The 23,306-nt window shown below is 42.8% G+C and overlaps 1 protein-coding gene across 1 annotated transcript in view; it reads right to left on the bottom strand.

Annotated features, from left to right (window-relative positions):
* LOC132820469 (lecithin retinol acyltransferase-like) overlaps positions 1-22,267 on the bottom strand; it is a 29,621-nt gene extending 7,354 nt beyond the window's left edge. The window contains exon 1 of the mRNA XM_060832646.1: positions 21,756-22,267. Coding sequence (XP_060688629.1) covers positions 21,756-22,211 — 456 coding nt within the window. The 5' untranslated portion in view covers positions 22,212-22,267. The remainder of the gene's footprint in view (positions 1-21,755) is intronic.
* Positions 22,268-23,306: the final 1,039 nt, after the last annotated feature.

Raw genomic sequence — 23,306 nt, 5'->3', positions numbered from 1 at the left:
AAACTGCTGAATACACTTCATCTCATTTTAAAGATGATATCAATTTTAAATTCAGTCTAGTTTTGAATAGTTAAACCTAGCAAGGTAGCCTTTGTGTGGAACCACAGGAGATGGGGGAGATACTAAACAAGAATTTTGCATCAGTGTTTACTGTGGAGAAGGACATGGAAGAAATAAGATGTAGGTAAATAGATGGTGACATCTTGAAAAAATGTCCACATGACAGAGGAGGAAGTACTGGAAGTCTTGAAACGGATAAAAATGGATAAATCACTAGGACCTGATCAGGTGTACTCGAGAACTCTGTGGGAAGCTAGAGAAGTGATTGCTGAGCCTCTTGCTGAGATAGTTGTATTATCAATAGTCACAAGGTGAGGTGCCAGAAGACTAGAGGTTGGCAAACGTGGTGCCACTGTTTAAGAAGGACAGTAAGGACAGGCCAGTGAACTATAGACCAGTGAGCCTAACCTCGATGGTGGGCAAGTTGTTGGAGGGAATCCTGAGAGTCAGGATTTACATGTATTTGAAAAGGCAAGGACTGATTAAGGATAGTCAACATGGCTTTGTATGAGGGAAATCATGTCTCACAAACACGACTGAGTTTTTTGAAAAAGTAACAAAGAGGATAATGAGGGCAGAGCAGTAGATATGCACTTCATTAAGGCGTTTGACAAGGTTCCCCATGGGAGATTGGTTAGCAAGGTTAGATCGCATGGAGTATACGGCTAATAGAGTCATAGAGATGTACAGCATGGAAACAGACCCATCGGTCCAACCCATCCATGCCGACCAGATATCCCAACCCAATCTAGTCCCGCCAGCACCCGGCCTATATCCCTCCAAACCCTTCCTATTCATATATCCATCCAAATGCCTCTTAAATGTTGCAATTGTACCAGCATCCACCACTTCCTCCGGCAGCTCATTCCATACACGTACCACCCTCTGCGTGAAAAAGTTGCACCTTAGGTCTCTTTATGTCTTTCCCCTATCACCCTAAACCTATGCCCTCTCGTTCTGGACTCCCCAACCCCAGGGAAAAGACTTTGTCTATTGATCCTATCCATGCCCTTCATAATTTTGTAAACCTTTATAAGGTCACCCCTCAGCCTCCGACACTCCAGGGAAAACAACCCCAGCCTATTCAGCCTCTACCTATAGCTAAAATCCTCCAACCCTGGCAACATCCTTGTAAATCTTTTCTTAACCCTTTCAAGTTTCACAACATCATTCCGATAGGAAGGAGACCAGAATTGCTCACAATATTCCAACAGTGGCCGAACCAATCTCCTGTACAGCTGCAACATTACCTCTCGACTTCTGTACTCAAGACTCTGACCAATAATGGAAAGCATACCAAATGCCTTCTTCACTATCCTATCTAGCTGCGACTCCACTTTCAAGGAGCTATGAACCTGCACTCCAAGGTCTCTTTGTTCAGCAACACTCCCTCGGACCTGACCATTAAGTGTATAAGTCCTGCTACGATATGCTTTCCCAAAATGCAGCACCTCACATTTATCTGAATTAAACTCCATCTGCCACTTCTCAGCCCATTGGCCTGTTGTAATCTGAGGTAGCCCTCTTCACTGTCCACTACACCTCCAATTTTGGTGTCATCTGCAAACTTACTAACTGTACCTCTTATGTCTCATCCAAATCATTTAAAATGACAAAAAGTAGAGGGCCCAGCACCGATTCTTGTGGCACTCCACTGGTCACAGGCCTCCAGTCTGAAAAACAACCCTCCACCACCACCCTCTGTCTTCTACCTTTGAGCCAGTTCTGTATCCAAATGGCTATTTCTCCCTGTATTCCATGACATCTAACCTTGCTAATCAGTCTCCCGTGGGGAACCTTGTCGAACGCCTTATTGAAGTCCATATAGATCATATCTACTGCTCTGCCCTCATCAATCCTCTTTGTTACTTCTTCAAAAAACTCAATCAAGTTTATGAGACATGATTTCCCATGCACAAAGCCATGTTGACTATCCCGAATCAGTCCTTGCCTTTCCAAATACATGTACATCCTGTCCCTCAGGATTCCCTCCAACAACTTGCTCACCACCGAGGTCAGGCTCACCGGTCTATAGTTCCCTGGCTTGTCCTTACCACCCTTCTTAAACAGTGGCACCACGTTTGCCAACCTCCAGTCTTCTGACAACTCACCTGTGACTATCGATGATACAAATATCTCAGCAAGAGGCCCAGCAATCACTTCTCTGGCTTCCCACAGAGTTCTCGGGTACATCTGATCAGGTCCTGGAGATTTATCCATCTTTACCCGTTTCAAGACATCCAGCACTTCCTCCTCTGTAATCTGGACATTTTGCAAGATTTCACCATCTATTTCCCTGCAGTCTATATCTTCCATATCCTTTTCCACAGTAAATACTGATGCAAAATATTCATTTAATATCTCCCCTGTTTTCTGTGGCTCCACACAAAGGCTGCCTTGCTGATCTTTGAGGGCCCTATTCTTTCCCTAGTTACCCTTTTGATCTTAATATATTTGTAAAAACCCTTTGGATTCTCCTTAATTCTATTTGCCAAAGCTATCTCATGTCCTCTTTTTACCCTCTGGATTTCTCTCTTCAGTATATTCCTAATTCCTTTATACTCTTCTAAAGATTCACTTGATCTATCCTGTCTATACGACGGGCGGCACGGTGGAACAGTGGTTAGCACTGCTGCCTCACAGCGCCAGGGACCTGGGTTCATTTCCCGCCTCAGGCGACTGACTGTGTGGAGTTTGCACGTTCTCCCCATGTCTGCGTGGGTTTCTTCCGGGTGTTCCGGTTTCCTCCCACAGTCCAAAGATGTGCGGGTCAGGTGAATTGGCCATGCTAAATTGCCCGTAGTGTTAGGTAAGGGGTATATGTAGGGGTATGGGTGGGTTGCGCTTTGGCGGGTCGGTGTGGACTTGTTGGGCCGAAGGGCCTGTTTCCACACTGTAAGTAATCTAATCTAATCTATACCTGACATATATTTCCTTCGTTTTCTTAACCAAACCCTCAATTTCTTTAGTCATCCAGCATTCCCAATACATACCAGTCTTTCCTTTTACTCTGACAGGAATATACTTTCTCTGGATTCTCGTTATCTCATTTCTGAAGGCTTCCCATTTTCTAGCCATCCCGTTACCTGCGAACATCTGTCTCCAATCAGCTTTCAAAGGTTCTTGCCTGATACCGTCAAAATTGGCCTTTCTCCAATTTAGAACTTCAACTTTTAGATCTGGCCTATCCTTTTCCATCATTATTTTAAAACTAAGAATTATGGTCGCTGGCCCCAAATTGCTTCTGCACTGACACCGGAGTCACCTGCCCTGCCTTATTTCCCAAGAGTAGGTCAAGTTTTGCATCTTCTCTACTAGATACATCCACATACTGAATCAAAAAATTGTCTTGTACGCACTTAAGAAATTCCTCTCCATCTAAACCTTTAACACTATGGCAGTCCCAGTCTATGTTTGGAAAGTTAAAATCTCCTACCCTATTATTCTTACAGATAGCTGAGATCTTCTTACAAGTTTATTTCTCAATTTCCCTCTGACTATTAGGGGGTCTATAATATAACCCCAACAAGGTGATCATCCCTTTCTTATTTCTCCATTCCACCCAAATACCTTTCCTGGATGTATTTCCGGGAATATCCTCCCTCAGCACAGCTGTAATGCTATCCCTTACCAAAAATGCCACACCCCCTCCTCTCTTGCCTACCTTTCTATCCTTCCTGTAGCATTTGTATCCTGGAACATTCAGCTGCCAGTCCTGCCCATTCCTAAGCCATGTTTCTGTAGTTGCTATGATATCCCAGTCCCATGTTCCTAACCATGCCCTGAGTTCATCTGCCTTCCCTGTTAGGCCCCTTGCATTGAAATAAATGCAGTTTAATTTATTAGTCCTACCTTGTCCCTGTCTGCCCTGACTGTTTGACTCACTTCTGTTCTCAACTGTACCAGTGTCAGATTGATCTCTTTCCTCAATATCTTTCTGGGTTCCCCCCCCCCCCCACCACCTTACTAGTTTAAATCCTCTCAAGCAGTTCTAGCAAATTTCCCTACCAGTATATTAGCCCCCTTCCAATTTAGGTGCAATCCGTCCTTCTACAGGTCACTTCTACCCCAAAAGAGATTCCAATGATCCAAAAATGTGAATCCATCTCCCATACACCAGCTTCTCAGCCACACTAGCTCGTAGCACTGGGAGTAATCCAGATATTACTCCCCTTGAGGACCTCCTTTTTAAATTTATACCTAACTCTCTGTAATCTCCCTTCAGAATCTCAACCTTTTCCCTTCCTATATCGTTGGTTCCAATGTGGACAATGACTTCTTGCTCGCCCCTCTCCCCATGAGAACATTCTGCACCCTCTCTGAGGCATCCTTGATCCTGGCACCAGGGAAACAACACACCATTCTGCTTTTCCTCTTCTGGCCACAGAAACATCTGTCTGTTCCTTGGACTACAGAATCCCCTAACACAATTGATTTCTTGGAAGCCAACGTACCCCTCGTTGCATCAGAGCCAGTCTCAATACCAGAAACTTGGCTGTTCGTGCCATGTTCCCCTGAGAATCCATCACCCCCTACATTTTCCAAAACAGCATACCTGTTTGAAATGCGTATATCCACAAAAGACTCCTGCACTAGCTGCCTACCTCTCTTACCCTTCCTGGAGTTAACCCATCTATGCGACTGTATATGAGACTTTCCCCCCTTCCTATAACTGCCATCCATCACATACTGTTGCTGTTGCAAATTCCTCATTGCTTCTAGATGCCTCTCCAACCGATCCATTAGATCTGATAAGATTCGCATCCAACAGAATTTATGGCAGATATAATCCGCAGTAACCCTTAAACTCTCTTTAAACTCCCACATCTGACAAGTACATCTTACTACAATGGGCATTTTTGCTCCTTCACAATCTACAGACCCAGAAAATAACACCATCTTATTCCTCTACAAAACACTGCCCCAGGTTAAATTAATAGTTATGGAATATATTTTATGTTTAATCAAAAAATATGTCCAAAAACTTATAATCAAGAAATAACCCACTGTACTCACTACTGCAGCCTTTCTCTTGGACAGACTTAAAACAACAATTAACTTATCTGATTCTGTGCTGTGAACTTCGCCCAAACCGGTTCCTCCAATATTAGTTGTGAAATTCACTGTTTGTTAATTTTCCCAGATGCACTCCGATGTCCAGTGATACATGAATTCAAAAACAGCAAAGGCAGTAACTGAGCAGGTTCTCTCTCTCTTTTGCATTATCCTCACCATGTGCTTCCTCTGTCTGTTCTTCTTCCTTTTAAAACTGCTGTTGTTTAGACTTTTATTTCCCCAAAGTCCCAAAACAATGCAAAAGCATATAAAAGAGTAATTGCTGCTCCTGGAAATCGAGGAAATTACCTCAGCACCTAAAATACCTCAATAAAAGGAGCAGCTCTTACAGACAGAAATTTCTCTCGTCCTCCATCTTGGATTTCAGAATGAACCATTTGGATACAGAACTGGCTCAAAGGTAGACGACAGAGGGTGGTGGTGGAGGGTTGCTTTTCAGACTGGAGCCTGTGACCAGTGGAGTGCCACAAGGATTGGAGCTGGGTCCACTACTTTTCATCATTTGTATAATTAATTTGGATGTGAGCATAAGAGGTATAGCTAGTAGGTTTGCTGATGACACCAAAATTGGAGGACATTGTGGACAGTGAAGAAGGTTACCTCAGATTACAACGGGATCTTGTTCAGATAGGCCAATGGGCTGAGAAGTGGCAAATGGAGCTTAACTTAGATAATTGCAAGATGCTGCATTTTGGGAAAGCAAATCTTAGCAGAACGTGTACACTTAATGGTAAAAGTCCTAGGGAGTGTTGCTGAATAAAGAGACTTTGGAGTGCAGGTTCATAGCTCCTCGAAATTAGAGTCGTAGGTATATAAGATAGTGAAGAAAGCATTCGGTATGCTTTCCTTTATTGGTCAGAGTATTGAGTACAGGAGTTGGGAGGTCATGTTGCAGCTGTACAGGACATTGGTTAGTCCACTTTTGAATTATTGCGTGCAATTCTGGTCTCCTTCCATTCGGCAGGATATTGTGAAATTTGAAAGGGTTCAGAAAAGATTTACAAGGATGTTGCCAGGGTTGGAGGATTTGAGCTATAGGTAGAGGCTGAACAGGCTGGAGCTGTGTTACTTGGAGTGTTGGAGGCTGAGGTGCGACCTTATAGAGATTTATAAAATCACAAGTGGCATGGATAGGATAAATAGACAAGGTATTTTCCCTGGGGTGGGGGAGTCCTAAACTAGAGGGTATAGGTTCAGGGTGAGAGGGGAAAGATACGAAAGAGACTTTTTCACACAGAGGGTGGTATATGTATATATGGAAATGAGCTGCCAGAGGATTGTACAATTGCAATGTTTAAAAGACATCTAGATGGGTACATGAATAGGAAGGGTTTGGAGGGATATGGGCCGGGTGCTGGCATGTGAATTAGAGTGGGTTGAGATATCTGGTCGGCATGGATGAGTTGGACCAAAGGGTCTGTTTCCATGCTGTACATCTCTATGACTCTATGATTCTAAGTGGTAGATAATGATGAAGTTATTTATAAACTTCACGAGGACACACATGATGGGCACAGCATGGCAGATAGAGTTCTGTGCATAGAACTGTTGAATGATACACTTTTGGAGGATTAATAATAGGAGGCACTATACAATTAATTACAAGAGTTTGAAGAGTGTAGCTGAGAAAAGAAGTGAAGATGAGAACATGTGACTCCCCGTATGCAAATCAATTGTGATGAAACATGTGCTGAATACATTACAATGTTTGGAATTTGGGTTGTTTCAAATATGACAGACGTACAGACGTGGGTAGGTGCTGACTGGAACAGTGACCTAGATGTGCAATTTCAAGAAAACATGTGATTGCAACCAAGGGTTTGAGAGAAATCCTGCAATGTCAACGGAATAAGATATTTATACTTTTCAGTTTAAGACAGGCGAAATAAACACATTAAACCATTAGTTTTGTTTTGAGCGAAGAGCGTTACCTCAGATAACTACAGGATCTGGACCAGATGGGCCAATGGGCTGAGAAGTGGCAGATGGAGTTTAATTCAGATAAATGCGAGGTGCTGCATTTTGGGAGAGCAAATCTTAGCAGGACTTATACACTTAATGGTCAGGTCCTAGGGAGTGTTGCTGAACAAAGAGACCTCGGAGTGCAGGTTCATAGCTCCTTGAAAGTGGAGTCGCAGGTAGATAGGATAGTGAAGGCGGCGTTTGGTATGCTTTCCTTTATTGATCAGAGTATTGAGTACAGGAGTCAGGAGGTCATGTTGCGGCTGTACAGGACATTGGTTAGGCCACTGTTGGAATATTGCGTGCAATTCTGGTCTCCTTCCTATCGGAAAGATGTTGCGAAACTTGAAAGGGTTCAGAAAAGATTTACAAGGATGATGCCAGGGTTGGAGGATCTGAGCTACAGGGAGAGGCTGAACAGGCTGGGGCTGTTATCCCTGGAGCATCAGAGGCTAAGGAGTGACCTTATAGAGGTTTACAAAATTATGAGGGGCATGGATACGATAAATAGGCAAAGTCTTTTCCCTGGGATCAGGGAGTCCAGAACTAGAGGGCATAGGTTTAGGGTGAGAGGGGAAAGATATAAAAGAGACCTAAGGGGCAACTTTTTCACGCAGAGGGTGGTATGTGTATAGAATGAGCTGCCAGAGGATGTGGTGAAGGCTGGTACAATTGCAACATTTAAGAGGCATTTGTATGGGTATATGAATATAGGTTTGGAGGGATATGGGCCGGGTGCTAGCAGGTGGGACTAGATTTAGTTGGGATATCTGGTCGGCATGGACGGGTTGGACCGAAGGGTCTGTTTCCATGCTGTACATCTCTATGACTCTATGACTGTATAGCATAGAATTCAGACTTCAGTTACATAGAATCAGGAGTTGACCTCCACAGCAAGCTTTAGTTTCTGTCCTCGAAGAGTTAGCTAACATTCAAACCAGGCAAATTTTAAAACAGAAAAGGTTTGAGAAGTTTAAGTTATCAGAACTGTGAGGGTCCACAATATCAGAAAGGAATTGTAATACTGATTCTACAGTTTAAGAAAGAGATACTGAAAAGAGTCAGTTAAAGAAGAAACTTAAGATTGAGATTTGAGTAATCATTTCTGCATTTTCTGTAACTATTACTATGTTAGGAAACAGGTTTGAACTTTGTTTTAATATTTATGTTAAGATCTTTGTAACTGCAATGTATATATACAGCTAGGCTTGTTTTTCTTTCTAATGTGTATGTGTGAATATATTTCAGTGACTATGTTAGCTAAAATAAATGACCTATCAAGCCAAGCTTTTTCAGACTCTGACTTGTCTAGCATCACCATCAACTGGGATAACAACATCTTAAAAAGATGGCATACCGTGTTGACAAGGTGGGTAAAAAATTTAAGTTACTAAATTTCTAAGTACGGGAATGAAAGGAAGGAGATCATGCTACAACTTTTAAATGTCTGACTAAGTCTCAAATGGATAATTAAGAACAATTCCAGGTAACACAGAAGAAAAAAATCATCAATGTTTAGATAGGAACAGAAGAAGTTTATGAGAATGTTGTTATCAAAGATCAAGAGCTTCAGCTTGTAATGGGGAAAAGTTGGAAAAGTTAACTAAATGAAAATTCTAGGTAACGAGAGATTTTAAGTGAACAATTCTGGAGAAAATATTCCCTCTGAAATGTGGATTAATATCTAGAGATCATGGATTCAAAGTAGTTATGAAGGATACTGAGAGGAGAGATGGTTAGTCAATTGCTAGGATTTGGAATGCTCTTCCCAAAAGAATGATGAAACCTGTTCTCTTCGGGGTATGGCACTGCTGCCTCATAGCACCAAGGTCCCAGGTTCAATTCTAACCTTGGGCGACTGTCTGTGTAGAGTTTGCATATTTTCCCTGTGTCTGCGTGGATTTCCTCTGGGTGCTCTGGTTTTCTCCCACAGTCCAAAGATGTGCAGGTCAGGTGAATTGGCCACACTAAATTGCCCATGGTGTTAGGTGCATTAGTCAGAGATGGGTGGGTTGCTTTTCGGAGGGTCGGTGTGGACTTGTTGGGCTAAAGGACCTGTTTCCGCACTATAGGGAATCTAATCTAATGGGAATTGGGAGGAGTCTAATGAATATGCATGCTTCATACTTCAAAACAAACAGATTTCAAAGAGTCAAACTCCATACAAGTTTTTTGCAAGGTTTGTGAAGGTTTGTAGCTCAGGTTGAGGCAGACCAAACACAGCCAGAAACCCTAACCACCTTTCCATACATCAAAGAAGTTTCAGAAATGACAGCCAGACTCCTAAGACCCCTCGGAATCCCAGCAGCACATAAACCCACCAACACTCTCAAATGAAAACTAACAAACTTAAAAGACCCAGTACATCCCATGGACAAAACCAACGTCATCTACAAAATTCCATGCAAGGACAAACATATAAATAGAAAACAGGAGACAACAGCTTCGCTTCACCCTTGGAGGTCACCATTGACGATGTTACCTAGCCAGGTAATGAAACATCTGGATATCAAACCTACAGCTCAGCGAGCAAACCTACACCCTAAACCCATGCAAGTGATGGGTTGTATTGTAAGAATCTATGATAAAATATTTGTCATTTCACTCAATGGACAAAATCTTCCATTGGAGCTTAATTGATCTTTCTGACCCAGATCAGATAAATGTTGCACGGTTACATCTGCGATATTTTGGAGTCAGAATTCTAATAGAGTCATAGAGATGTTCAGCATGGAAACAGACCTTCGGTCCAACCCTTCCATGCCGACTAGATATCCCAACCCAATCTAGTCCCACCTGCCAGCACCTGGCCCATATCCCTCCAAACCCTTCCTATTCATATACCCATACTCTTAAATGTTGCAGTTGTACCAGCCTCCACCATATCCTCTGGCAGTTCATTCCATACACGTACCACCCTCTGCGTGAAAAAGTTGCCCCTTAGGTTTCTTTTATAGCTTTCCCCTCTCACCCTAAACCTATGCCCTCTAGTTCTGGACTCACCGATCCCAGGGAAAAGACTTTGTCTATTTATCCTATCCATGCCCCTCATAATTTTGTAAACCACTATAAGGTCACCCCTAGCCTCCGACGCTCCAGGGAAAACAGCCCCAGCCTGTTCAGACTCTCCCTGTAGCTCAGATCCTCCAACCCTGGCAACATTCTTGTAAATCTTTTTTGAACTCTTTCAAGTTTCACAACATCTTTCCGATAGGAAGGAGACCAGAATTGCTCAACAGTGGCCTGACCAATGTCCTGTACAGCTGCAACATGACATCCCAACTCAGGTACTCAATACTCTGACCAATAAAGGAAAGCATACTAAACGCCTTCTTCACTATCCTATTTACCTGTGACTCCACTTTCAAGGAGCTATGAACCTGCACTCCGAGGTCTCTTTGTTCAGCAACACTCCCTTGGATCGTACCATTAAGTGTATAAGTTCTGCTAAGATTTGCTTTCCCAAAATACATCACCTCGCATTTATCTGAATTAAACTCCATCTGCCACTTCTCAGCCCATTGGCCCATCTGGTCAAGATCCTGTTGTAATCTGAGGTAACCCTCTTCGCTGTCCACTACAACTCCAATTGTGGTGTCATCTGCTAACTTACTAACTGTACCTCTTATGCTTGCATCCAAATCATTTATGTAAATGACAAAAAGTAGAGGGCCCAGCACTGATCCTTGTGGCACTCCACTGGTCACAGGCCTCCAGTCTGAAAAACACCCCTCCACCACCACCCTCTGTCTTCTACCTTTGAGCCAATTCTGTATCCAAATGGCTATTTCTCCCTGTATTCCACAAGATCTAACCTTGCTAATCAGTCTCCCATGGGGAACCTTGCTGAACGCCTTACTGAAGTCTATATCGATCACATCTACTGCTCTGCCCTCAATCTTCTTCGCTACTTCTTCAAAAAACTCAATCAAGTTTGTGAGACATGATTTCCCATGCACAAAGCCATGTTCACTATCCCGAATCAGTCCTTGCCTTTCCAAATACATGTACATCCTGTCCCTCAGGATTCCAACAACTTGCCCACCACTGCTCACTGGTCTATAGTTCCCAGGTTTGTCGTTACCACCCTTCTTAAACAGTGGCACCACATTTGCCACCCTCCAGTCTTCCAGCACCTCACCTGTGACCATCGATGATACAAATATCTCAGCAAGAGGCCCAGCAATCACTTCTCTAGCTTCCCACAGAGTTCTCGGGTACACCTGATCAGGTCCTGGGGATTTATCCATCTTAACTGTTTCAAGACATCCAGCGCTTCCTCATCGTAATCTGAACATTTTGCAAGATGTTACCATCTATTTCCTTACAGTCTATATCTTCCATATCCTTTTCCACAGTAAATACTGATGCAAAATATTCATTTAGGTATCTCCCCTATTTTCTGTGGCTCCACATAAAGGCCGCCTTGCTGATCTTTGAGGGCCCTATTCTCTCCCTAGTTACCCTTTTGTCCTTAATATATTTGTAAAACCCCATTGGATTCTCTTTATTTCTATTTGCCAAAGCTATCTCATGTCTCCGTTTTGCCCTCCTGATTTCCCTCTTAAGTATACTCCTACTTTCTTTATACTCTTGTAAGGATTCACTCGATCTATCCTGCCTATACCTGACATATGCTTCCTTCTTTTTCTTAACCAATCCCTCAATTTCTTTAGTCATCCAGCATTCCTTATACCTACCAGCCTTCCCTTTCACCCTGACAGGAATATATTTTCTCTGGATTCTTGTTATCTCATTTCTGAAGGCTTCCCATTTTCTGGCTGTCCCTTTACCTGCGAACATCTGTCCCCAATCAGCTTTTGAAAGTTCTTGCCTAATACTGTCAAAATTGGCCTTTCTCCAATTTAGAACATCAACTTTTAGATGTGGTTAATCCTTTTCCATCACTGTTTTAAAACTAATAGAACTATGGTTGCTGGCCCCAAAGTACTCCCCCACTGACACCTCAGTCACCTGCCCTGCCTTATTTCCCAAGAGGAGGTCAAGTTTTACACCTTCTCTAGTAGGTACATCCACATACTGAATCAGAAAATTGTCTTGTACACACTTAAGAAATTCCTCTCCATCTAAACCTTTAACACTATGGCAGTCCCAGTCGATGTTTGGAAAGTTAAAATCCCTTACCATAACCACCATATTATTCTTACAGATAGCTGAGATCTCCTTACAAGTTTGTTTCTCAATTTCCCTCTGACTATTGGGGGGTCTATAATTCAATCCCAATAAGGTGATCATCCCTTTCTTAATTCACAGTTCCACCCAAATAACTTCCCTTGATGTATTTCCAGGAATATCCTCTCTTAGCACAGCTGTAATGCTATCTCTTATCAAAAATGCCACTCCCCTCCTCTTTTGCCTCCCTTTCTATCCTTCCTGTAGCATTTGTATCCTGGAACATTAAGCTGCCAGTCCTGCCCATCCCTGAGCTATGTTTCCATAATTGCTATGATATCCCAGTCCCATGTTCCTAACCATACCCCAAGTTCATCTGCCTTTCCTGTTAGGCCCCTTGCATTGAAATAAATGCAGTTTAATTTATTAGTCCTACCTTGTCCCTGCCTGCCGTGACTGTTTGACTCACGTCTGTTCTCAACTGTACGAGTCTCAAATCGATCTCTTTCCTCACTATCTCCCTGGGTCCCACCCCCCCCCCATCTTTCTAGTTTAAATCCTCCCAAGCAGTTCTAGCAAATTTCCCTGCCAGTATATTAGTCCCCTTCCAATTTTGGTACAATCCGTCCTTCTTGTACAGGTCACTTCTACCCCAAAAGAGATTCCAATGATCCAAAAACGTGAATCCTTCTCCCATACACCAGCTCCTCAGCCATGCATTCATCTGCTCTATCCTCCTATTCCTGCCCTCACTGGCTCGTAGCATTGGGAGTAATCCAGATATTACTCCCCTTGAGGACCTCCTTTTTAAAGTTCTACCTAACTCTCTGTAATCTCTCTTCAGAGTCTCAACCTTTTCCCTTCCAATGTCATTGGTTCCAATGTGGACAATGACCTCCTGCTGGCCCCTCTCCCCCATGTGAACATTTTGCACCCTCTCTATGACATCCTTGATCCTGGCACCAGGGAAACAACACACAATTCTGCTTTTTCTCTGCTGGCCACAGAAACATATGTCTGTGGTGGAATTTATCCAATGGAATTTATCAAAGACAGGAATCCTTGGAGGAAAGGGCACAGGAAATTTTGATGGAAGCCACAGCCTCTTCTTCCAACAGTCGCTGCCATATTCTAGTATCTAAAAAGTTGAAAGGTCCACAGCTTCTTTGAAAAGCTGTAAGAGAAAGCAAGCTTGTAATGTATGTTGGTAAGCAGGTGAGTGAGGGGATAAGTCAATTGTAGAGTTACCGAAGAAAAGGTTTTAATAGCTCTAAACTTTTCTTGATAACTATCCAGGTAAGTGTGACACAACCCTCTGACTTCCACATCTCTAAGTCGCAATCTTGGGGGATTCAGGAAAACTTGGGAAATTGTCATGAAGTTAATGTATCAGGACTTTCAAGGCATCCCAGCATGCATCTTGAAGACTTGGATTTCCTGAATTTTGACATTACAAAAACAATGTTCTAAAGACTTCATTCAAACAAAAGAAAAACTAATGTAGATTTGTTCCCAGAGGCATGTGTGCATAAACCAAATCCACTAAAAGGATTTTTTTTGAACTGAAGACAAAAATGCAAACAAGGTTATAAACACGTCAAATTAGAAACAAATATTGCAGACTGAAAGCTTCAATAAATGTAAAAGCATAGAAGATAGGAACAGGAGTAAGCCATTCGGGCCTTTGAACCTGCTCCACCATTTAATACAATCAAGACTGATCATTCAACTCTGTTGTTTTAGCCTCAACTGATTTCTGTGGCTGAGAATTCCATAGGCTCACCACTCCCAGGTGAAGAAATGTCTTCTTACTTCAGTCCTAAGTGGCCCATCTCACATCCTTAGCCTGTAACACTGGGCTCTGGATTCCCTGGTCATCAGGAACGATAACCATGTCTAGTCCTGTTAAGAATTTATAGGTTTCTATGAAATTCCCTCCTCGCTCTTCTAAACTCCAGTGAATAAAACCCTAATTGATCCAATCTCTCTCTTTATGCATCAGTCCTGCCATTCCAGGAATCATCTTGTTAGCATGAGATATGATACTTGTGTGAGTCAGTAAACACAAGCAAAACCCCATGTACTCACATCTGCATAATGTCAGCGCGCACTCATTCTCAGACTAGCTGTGAAGCACACAAAGCCCACAAATTGAATGCCACATATTGAAACATTTAGTACATGAAATTGACCCAGTTAAAAGATTGGGTTCAGCTTTACTGCTGCCCTATATACAAAAGAACAGTCTACTGTTCTCTGAATCCAACCCATTTGTGAAAAAAAAAGTCCTTTAGCGACTGCTTCAACTAAACCACAGTTGAGATTTTTAATTAAACTGATGCCAAGGAGTTAATGTACCTCCTGCAGGACATGGTTAAGATTTCTAGAGTGGCTGTGCCTGCTCATTTGTCTCTGCCACTTCCACTGTTTACTGCCTGAAATGACAAAAGGCTCATACAGTATCCTGTCTTAAAGGACATAAAGAACACTCAGTCATGAGGCAGAATGTTAAAATTTAAGCTTCACATCTCAGAAAGGAAAGAAAAATAAAATGATCATAATGTTGGAGTTGTGGTAAATATCAATAATTTTAATCGTACTTTAAATGGGAGATCTGGGGAAGGAGCAGAGGAATTTGCATGGTAAGGGTTTACAGAATCTTAAAAGCGGCATCAAAATTGCATGCAAGCTTTCCAAAGCTCATAGAGTTAAGCGTTTTAAAAGGTGTGAAATTAGAAAATTGAGAAAAATTACTATAATTTTTCAAGAACTCCATAGCAAAATCAAAGTGCTGCTTGTATTTACAATCTATGGATCTAATGTGGAAGCTAAAATAATGGATGCAGCATTGATTCACCAATGTGCTACCTGGTGCAGAAACTCAGCTATAAAATGAGAGGACAGTTGAGACAATGTAGTGTTTAAAATTGTGGACTGAGAGTACAATCAGTTTTCAGTGATTAAGAAGTCAGGAATATAGACGTGGCTTTGGAGAAAAGGTTTCCTGACTTGGATCACAAATGAATGCAACCATTGTGACTTGGACACAAAAGACTCCCTATTCTCCTTCATCTAGGAGGCCTTGTGGCAATGTCCCTCCAACCTGCATGGGGGTGAGTACAGTCGTGTGGCAATCTGGAATGTACTGTTGACAAAACAGTAGGCATTCCCTATAAAGTGCAGCATGCAGGGCAACAAATAGACAATGAAGAAGGGCTCATGCCCGAATCTTCAACTCTCCTGCTCCTTGGATGCTGCCTGACCTGCTGCGCTTTTCCAGCAACACATTTTCAACAAACAGACAATGCAGTGAAGAAAATGGGTGGCAGTTTTGTGCATGCCTTCTCCTGAAAAATCCCTGGGGCCACTTAAGCACAATGAGTGGTCAAAGGGTTAACCAGTTTAATTACAATTAGACTCCCCAATCCATGTCACTGGACAGAACAGATTTGAAAACTGTCTCACACCCTGTCTCCCACCTCCCCCGCCATCCCCCACCCACCCCCCACCCCCACCCCCACCCACCCATCTTAGCATTTAAGAATGAGTACTGTGTGTCTGTAGAGTAAAGGGAGGCAAAAGACATCTCTAGGGTCTGGAGTCTGGGATTGCTGCAGGCAATAGTGCTCAGGAGCCTGGTGTCAAGTCAGGTAAGGAGCACAGAACTATCATTTCACAAAACTAACAGAATTTGGTGGGGGGGTTCTAATCAGAGACCAGAGAGAAGTTAGTTAATATGCAGGAAGTGGTACAGTCTGCATACTACACTCTGCTATTGGTTCATTCCCCTGCATTAAGTTTATGCTGTAAAACTAGGTATCATTCCAAGATTCCCACTTTGTGCTGGCTCGACAGACAGAAATTGAATAGTTGATTTGCTGTATCTTGCTTGATCTATTTATGGGAGCATGACTAAGCTGACCATCAATGTTTTGAAATTTTTGGGAATTCTTACTCTTCCATTACTGCTCAGTTTGAGACTGAAATACAAGTCGTGCAGATCTCGCTGTCTGGTAGTCCCTCCCTAAACTCTTTCCGTATCCTATTGCTCTTTCTTCCTTCAAACCATCTTTGAAACTTACCTCCCTAACTAAACTTCCTGATTAAGTTACTCCACCTAACTGCTTCTTTTCCTTTTATCTATGGTATCTGAACACACTAAAAATTGTTTTTAATACCCCAAGCAAAGGCTTTAATTCTCCAATAACATTGTGCCATGTCTGCTGAAGTGTGATGGCACAACTGCATCAAACGTTTTACCACCTCGGTGGTTGAGAGATTTTCAGTCTGTCACTATATCAACCACAATGTCGGAGCAAATTACTGCAGGTGCTGGAATATATACTGAAAACAAAAGATACTGGAGATCACAGCAGTCAGGCAGCATCCGTGGAGAGAGTGCAAGCAAACGTTTCGAGACTGGATGACTCTTCGTCAGAGCTTAGCTGGTTTTCTCTCCATGGATGCTGCCAGGCCTGCTGTAATCTCCATCTCTGTTTTCGCTAGATCACATCACAGTCACTCAGGAGAAATTCTGAAAAGTTTCCAGTGACTGTGAAGCTGAACCTGCACAACAGAAGGAGTTAGAGAAAACGTTACTTCAGTTGTTAACATTTGAATAGTCAAGTTGTCAGAGTATTTCATTAGAAGATACTATACAACAAAAAGTGGGCCTCTTAGTCTGAATTCTTCTGTGGTCTGGTTATTTGCACTGCTAGAAGTACTGCATACTACTGTAATACAAACCAGCTCCTTTGATGTTAACAGCATTCAAAAATGCAGTCATAAATATTTTAAATCTGGAGGAGCCCTCATAATGCATCTAGCCACGAGGTGACTGGTCAAAGTTTAACAATGCACAATGACAATAGAGAATTGTCAGCATTGCAACAACTAATCCCTCTTGCCCAGTCAATATCTCCAATCTCCAGAACATCTCAGAAACCCTGGACCAGGACTGATCCCAGACCAGGACTGATCCCAAGAATCCTATCCCCTAATTTTGAAACTATGCAATTCTTTTCTGTGAATCTTGTTAAAATTAAATTATTGCATGCAGTACTGCAAAAAAGATTTGAGAACACATACATGTATTTCATAAAGAATTTCAAAATTAATTAATTGATTCTTTTTCTTAAAAGAAGTGCCCATTTTGAATTCAACCTTTTGAGTTTTGTAGAAATTAATCTAAAAAATGCTTTTACATTAGTTTAGAACAGAAAAGGGAATGATGAACAAAGTTTCCATTATTTTGATGAAAATTAGTTAAGACCTAACTAAAAAAATCAGGTGTAGCTGCTGCTGATTAGGTCCTGACCTCATGTTACATAGCGTTTAATTTAAATAATGTTCATTAACCTTTTCACATGTTGTTAAAATGCATGCTTCCTTTAAAGTAGCGACTGAAAACATGTCTTTCAGCGTTATAGTAGAAGCAAAATTAATTGGTAAACAAGTAATTTGTTCAAGTAACTAAACATACAAACAAATAACAATTTCTATTTATGTCTTGCCCTTAACATTGTAAAATGTCCCAGCCCACTTCACAGGAACAGTTGTGAACTTTGATGAAAAGCCATATATGGAGACTTTAGCCAGATGAATTCAGGTTTGGTCAAAGAGATACATTTCCAGAAACTTTTAAAAGGAAGAATGTGAAGTCAAGAGCCAAAGAAATGTAGAGAGGAACTCCAAAGATTAAGGCTTATACACCCTCATTTCCCCTCCCCCCCCACCTTGTCTCAAGCAAATCCCTCAAACTCAGCACTGCATTCCTAACCTGCAATCTTCTTCCTGACCTCTCTGCCCCCACCCCCACTCTGGCCTATCACCCTCACCTTAACTTCCTTCCACCTATCGCATTTCCAACTCCCCTCCCCCAAGTCCCTCCTCCCTACCTTTTATCTTAGCCTGCTGGACACACTTTCCTCATTCCTGAAAAAGGGCTCATGCCCGAAACGTCGACTCTCCTGCTCCTTGGATGCTGCCTGGCCTGCTGCGCTTTTCCAGCAACACATTTTCAGCCAATATAACATAGTCATCAAGAATTGCAGTCACCCAAAGAGTGATGAGAATGTGGATCTCACTATCACAGAGAGCGTTTGAAGTGAATAGTACTGCGCACTTCAGAAAGGTGTTTGATAATTTTCCATGCAGTTAGCTATTGCACAAAATAAGGGATATTGGGATTGAAGGTGATTTAGCAGTTTAGATCAGAAATTAGCTAGCTGAAAGAAGACAGAGGGTGGCAGTTGATGGGAAATATTCATCCTGGAGCTCAGTTACCAGTGTGTGTTGCAAGGCTCTGTTTTGGGGCCACTGCTGTTTGTCATGTATATAAATGATCTGGACGTGGGCATAGAAAGATGGGTTAGTAAATTTGCAGATGACACTAAGGTAGGCAGAGTTGTAGACAGTGCCAAAGGGTATTGTGGGTTACAGAGGGACGTAGATAAGATGCAGAGCTGGGCTGAGAAGTGGCAAATGGAGTTTAATGCAGAAACGTGTGAGGTTTCGGAAGAAGTAACAGGAATGCAGAATACTCGGCTAATGGTAAAATTATTGACAGTGTGGATGAACAGAGATATCTCAGTGTCCAGGTGCATAAATCCCTGAAAGCTGCCACCCAGGTTGATAGGATTGTTAAGAAGACATATGGTGTGTTGGTGTTTATTGGGAGGGGGGTTGAGATTCGGAGCCACGAGATCATGCTTCAGCTGGACAAGACATTGGTAAGGCCACACCTGGAGTATTGTGTGCAGTTCTGATCACCGCATTATAGGAGGATGTGGAAGTTTTGGAAAATGTTCAGAGGAGATTTACTAGGATGTTGCCTATGGAAGGAAGGTCTTATGAGGAAAGGTTGAGGCTGTTTTCGTTGGAGAGAAGAAGGTTGAGAAGTGACTTAATCGAGATGTACAAGATAATCAGAGGGTTATATAGGGTGGACAGTGAGAGCCTTTTTCCCTCGGATGGTGAAGGGACATAGTTTTAAATTGAGGGGTGATAGATTTAGGATAGATATCAGGGGTAGTTTCTTTACTCAGAGAGTATGTTGGTGTGGAGCGGCCTGCCTGCAACTATAGTAGACTTGCTGACGTTAAGGGCATTTAAATGGGCATTGGAAATACATATGAATAATAATAGAATGGTGTAGGTTAGTTGGGTATCAGATTAATTTTGCAGGCTGGTGCAACATCGAGGGCCAAAGGGCCTGTACTGCACTGTATCGTTCTATGTTCTATGTAAGGAGACTTTAGACAAGCACATTGAAGCTACAATAAAGCTTGGGGCAGCTGCTGCAATTGGGAAGAATCACCATCTATAGTCTTTCTGCCAAAATACAACAAGGGTCTGTTAAGCTCTGAGACCCCCTTGTTACCTTAATGGGAATGTAAATAGCTTCCTTGCATAACTAGAAAATGCCTTTGTTTGCAACAGGATGAGGAATGTCAAATTCTACAGTACATTTTTCTGCAAAGTTTCTGCTTTGAACCTTTGGACGTACTTACTGATAATTTAAGAATGAAGTATATTTTTGCAATAAAAGAGTTGAAGTTGCAATAATTGATTTAGATGAAGAACAATAGAGAAGGCTGAAACAGAGCATAAATACCTCCATAGAGTGAGTGGTTGGACCAGGTGCTTGTATTGTATGCTGCATATATGTATCTCCTAGGTAATAGTTGTTGAATTCAGAGCCTGTGATTGTGCTGCTTCAGCATAATGCTTGGTTTCAATAAAGTGAGCTCCAGATTATTACTAGATCAGAGGGTGGCTGGAGGCATTGCATTGATATCAATATCCTGTTCTGGTGATGGTCACATTACAAAACTGTACTTTATTCAAACTGGATAAATGCATGGTATTGCATGTTGGTTAAAAAAAGGCAGGATTTATACAATTAAGGTCAGCCTTTGGGCAGTGTTGTAGAACAGAGGAACCTAAGGGTTCAGGTACATAATTCTTTGTAGTTTGTGTCACATACAGACAAAGTGGTTAAAAAGATGGTTCGCACACTTACCTTCATTGCTCAGTCCTTTGAATATAGGAATTGGAAACTTATGTTGAGATTTTACAGGAACCTCTTGTGAAGTATTGTGTACAGTTCTAGTCGCCCAGTTATAGGAAGGATATTATCAATCTGGAGAAGGGTCAGAAGAGATTTACCAGGATGTTGCTGGGTATGGAAGGATTGAGTTATAAAGAAAGGCTGGATAGGCTGGAAGATATTTCACTGGCGCATAGGAGATTGACAGGTGACCTTAAAGAGGTTTATAAAAACGAGGGTATAGATAATATTAGTGGTAGGTATCTTTTCCCTAGGATTTCAAGACGAAGGGCACATTAGGGTAAGGAAGAGAGATTTTAAAAAAGGCATGAGGGACTTTTTGTTTTACAGAAGGTGTTTGCAATGAACTTCCTCAGGAAGTGGTGGATGTGTATAAATAAGTTCACAAATAGGAAAAGTTTGGAGGGATATGGGTCAGGAGCAGACAGGTGGGACTAGTTTAGTTTGGGATTGTGGTTGGCATGGACTGGTTGGACCGAAGGGTCTGTTTCCGTGCCGTGTGACTCTTTATTCCTCTGAGGTTATGAGAAAATGGAGCAGACCCATTCCACAGACGCTTTTATTCAACAGAAGAGCAGAGTTAAAACTTGACGGAGGGGTCAGGTAACACAAAAACGTGGAAAACGAGGGCAGGAGAATCGCGTTCATTGTGGTTTCAGCTCAATACCGCTTTCTCCCAATATCCTTTAATCGGATACAATCTCCACCAGAATCCCACGGCATGCTGTGTAGTTAAAGGTCGAATAGATTATTTTTATTTCTTTCTATTTCCCTACCATGACCGATTACGAATAATTCAAGTCTTGTTTCTGAAGGATCAACAGCGATCACCAACACTGGCGCTTAACGCAGCTAATCGCTGGAAGTTATTTTGCTGGGCTCAATTGTCTGCTCTGGCTGCTGACAAGTTGTGGAGGGGAACCCTACGCCCTGCTTTGCTGGAAAACAACGTGTACTCACGTGAGAGGACTGCAGACCCGCCGCTGATGTTGTTACTCGCCTTCTGCAATGCCTTTGCTAGTTCCTGTTGCAGGGTCTAGTGTCCAAAGCCAGCCCGAGACCATGTGCTTGCACTGGCCTGAGTTCCTGCTGCTGGTCTTTCAGGGAAAAGATAGAAGACCGGGCAATTCTGGTCTGTTACTAATCAGGAGAGCATCCCAGGGTACTTTCAGAAGCCATATATTTTAAGAGTTTGGATTTAGATCCAAAGCATTTGCAAATCATTAATCCGGAGTTAACTGCAGAGAGAATACGCCTCCCATTGAATCCCTAAACCACAAACTCTGAATAGGCGAACCATCTGAATTGATGTTAAAAACAAAACGACAGATGCAGATGAAAATAAAGTAGAGTGAAGGGGTTAGTAAGATTGCAGAAAATGAAAATGCATTTTATATTAAAAAGAGGCTCCGTAAAGGCTGACGCCTCAGGCAGGGTGTGCTGGAAACTGTACCTTGTCGGTCTGGATGCTGACTGCAGTGCCGTATCTACAGTGAGTGACAAAATGTTCACAGTTGTTCCACAGCAGGCTGTACTCTGTGCTTCCCACCAGTTTCTCTGCTCTCCTCGCCACCTCTTCCCCGGGAAGCACGGGCTTCTTGCACACTGAGTCCATATGGTTCACTAGGACACAGGCTCCATAAGCAAAATCCTCCACCGAGTCCACCCGGATACTCGCCATCCTGCAGATAACGCCCAGGACCAGGCGCTGGTTGGTCACCACCTCCCGGATCAGCTTCTGGTCATCGGTTAACAAGGGCAGGATGTCGGGCATCAGGTGAGCCACCTTCTCTCCTCCCAGATAAATCCCATAGTGCGTGAAGAGAGTGCGGGATACCTCCAGCAAGTCACCCCGCTTCAGGGAGGAGGGCTCGCACCAGTTAGCGTAACTGTCCCGGTCAGAGGCCATTCCCCTCTCTCTCTCTGTCCCCTCAGTCTCTGGTCTGAGTGCTCACACGCTGGGTACTCACCCAGCCCCCCACCCACCCAGTCCCTGACCGCGCAAACACAACTCCCTAACAGTCTCTGCTCTCGCTCTCTCAGTTCCATCCTCCCGTATCATTTATACCCATCGCCTCTGACATGGTACTCACCAAACCACAGAAGCTGATTGGTTAAGGCCGGGATATTAGTCCTCCTCACAGAGAAGGAGAACGACAGGAAGAAACGATTTGGAGATGCCGGTGTTGGATTGGGATGTACAAAGTTAAAAATCACACAACACCAGGTTATAGTCCAACAGCACACTAGCTCTTGGAGCCACGCTCCTTCATCAGGTGATAGTGGAGGGCTCGATCGTAACACAGAAAGAAAATCCATCTCCAAACACACACACTTTCTCCCTTTCACACACACAAAGACACACACACAATCCATACACACGCGCGCTCTCACACACAAAACACGCACATACATTCATACACACACTCACTCACTCTTCGTCTCTCTCTCACACACACAGGATCCATACACACACTCTCTCACACAACACATACTCTCACACACAAACACAATCCACACACGTACAGAATCCATAAACACACACACTCCCTCACACATACACACACTCTCTCTCACACATAATCTACACAGTCTCTCATACACGCACAGAATCCACGCATGCACAGGATCCACACACACAATCAACACATGATCCACAGACATATACACTCAACACATAATCCACACACACGTATACACACATCACATAATCCACAAGCACTAAATACAATCCACACACACAGGGACAGTAAATCGAGAGAGGTGTCAGACAATGTATCCACAGAAAGGAAGGAGAGAAAGAGAATCCACATTGAGAGAGTTGCCCCATACAGAGAGAGAATGTGAGAGGGAATCCAACCAGAGAGCAACAGAGGATCAGTTTATTCACAGGCACAGTGTGAAAGTGAAAGATGGAGAGTATCCACTGAGAGAGTGTGGAGAGAGGGAGAGAGAGAAATCCACCTACAGTGGGAGAAAGACAGAGAAATTCCACTACAGAGAT

The sequence above is a fragment of the Hemiscyllium ocellatum genome, chromosome 1 (genome assembly GCF_020745735.1).
Source record: "Hemiscyllium ocellatum isolate sHemOce1 chromosome 1, sHemOce1.pat.X.cur, whole genome shotgun sequence".
Classification (NCBI taxonomy): domain Eukaryota; kingdom Metazoa; phylum Chordata; class Chondrichthyes; order Orectolobiformes; family Hemiscylliidae; genus Hemiscyllium; species Hemiscyllium ocellatum.
This window is presented reverse-complemented; position numbering and strand designations above follow the sequence as displayed.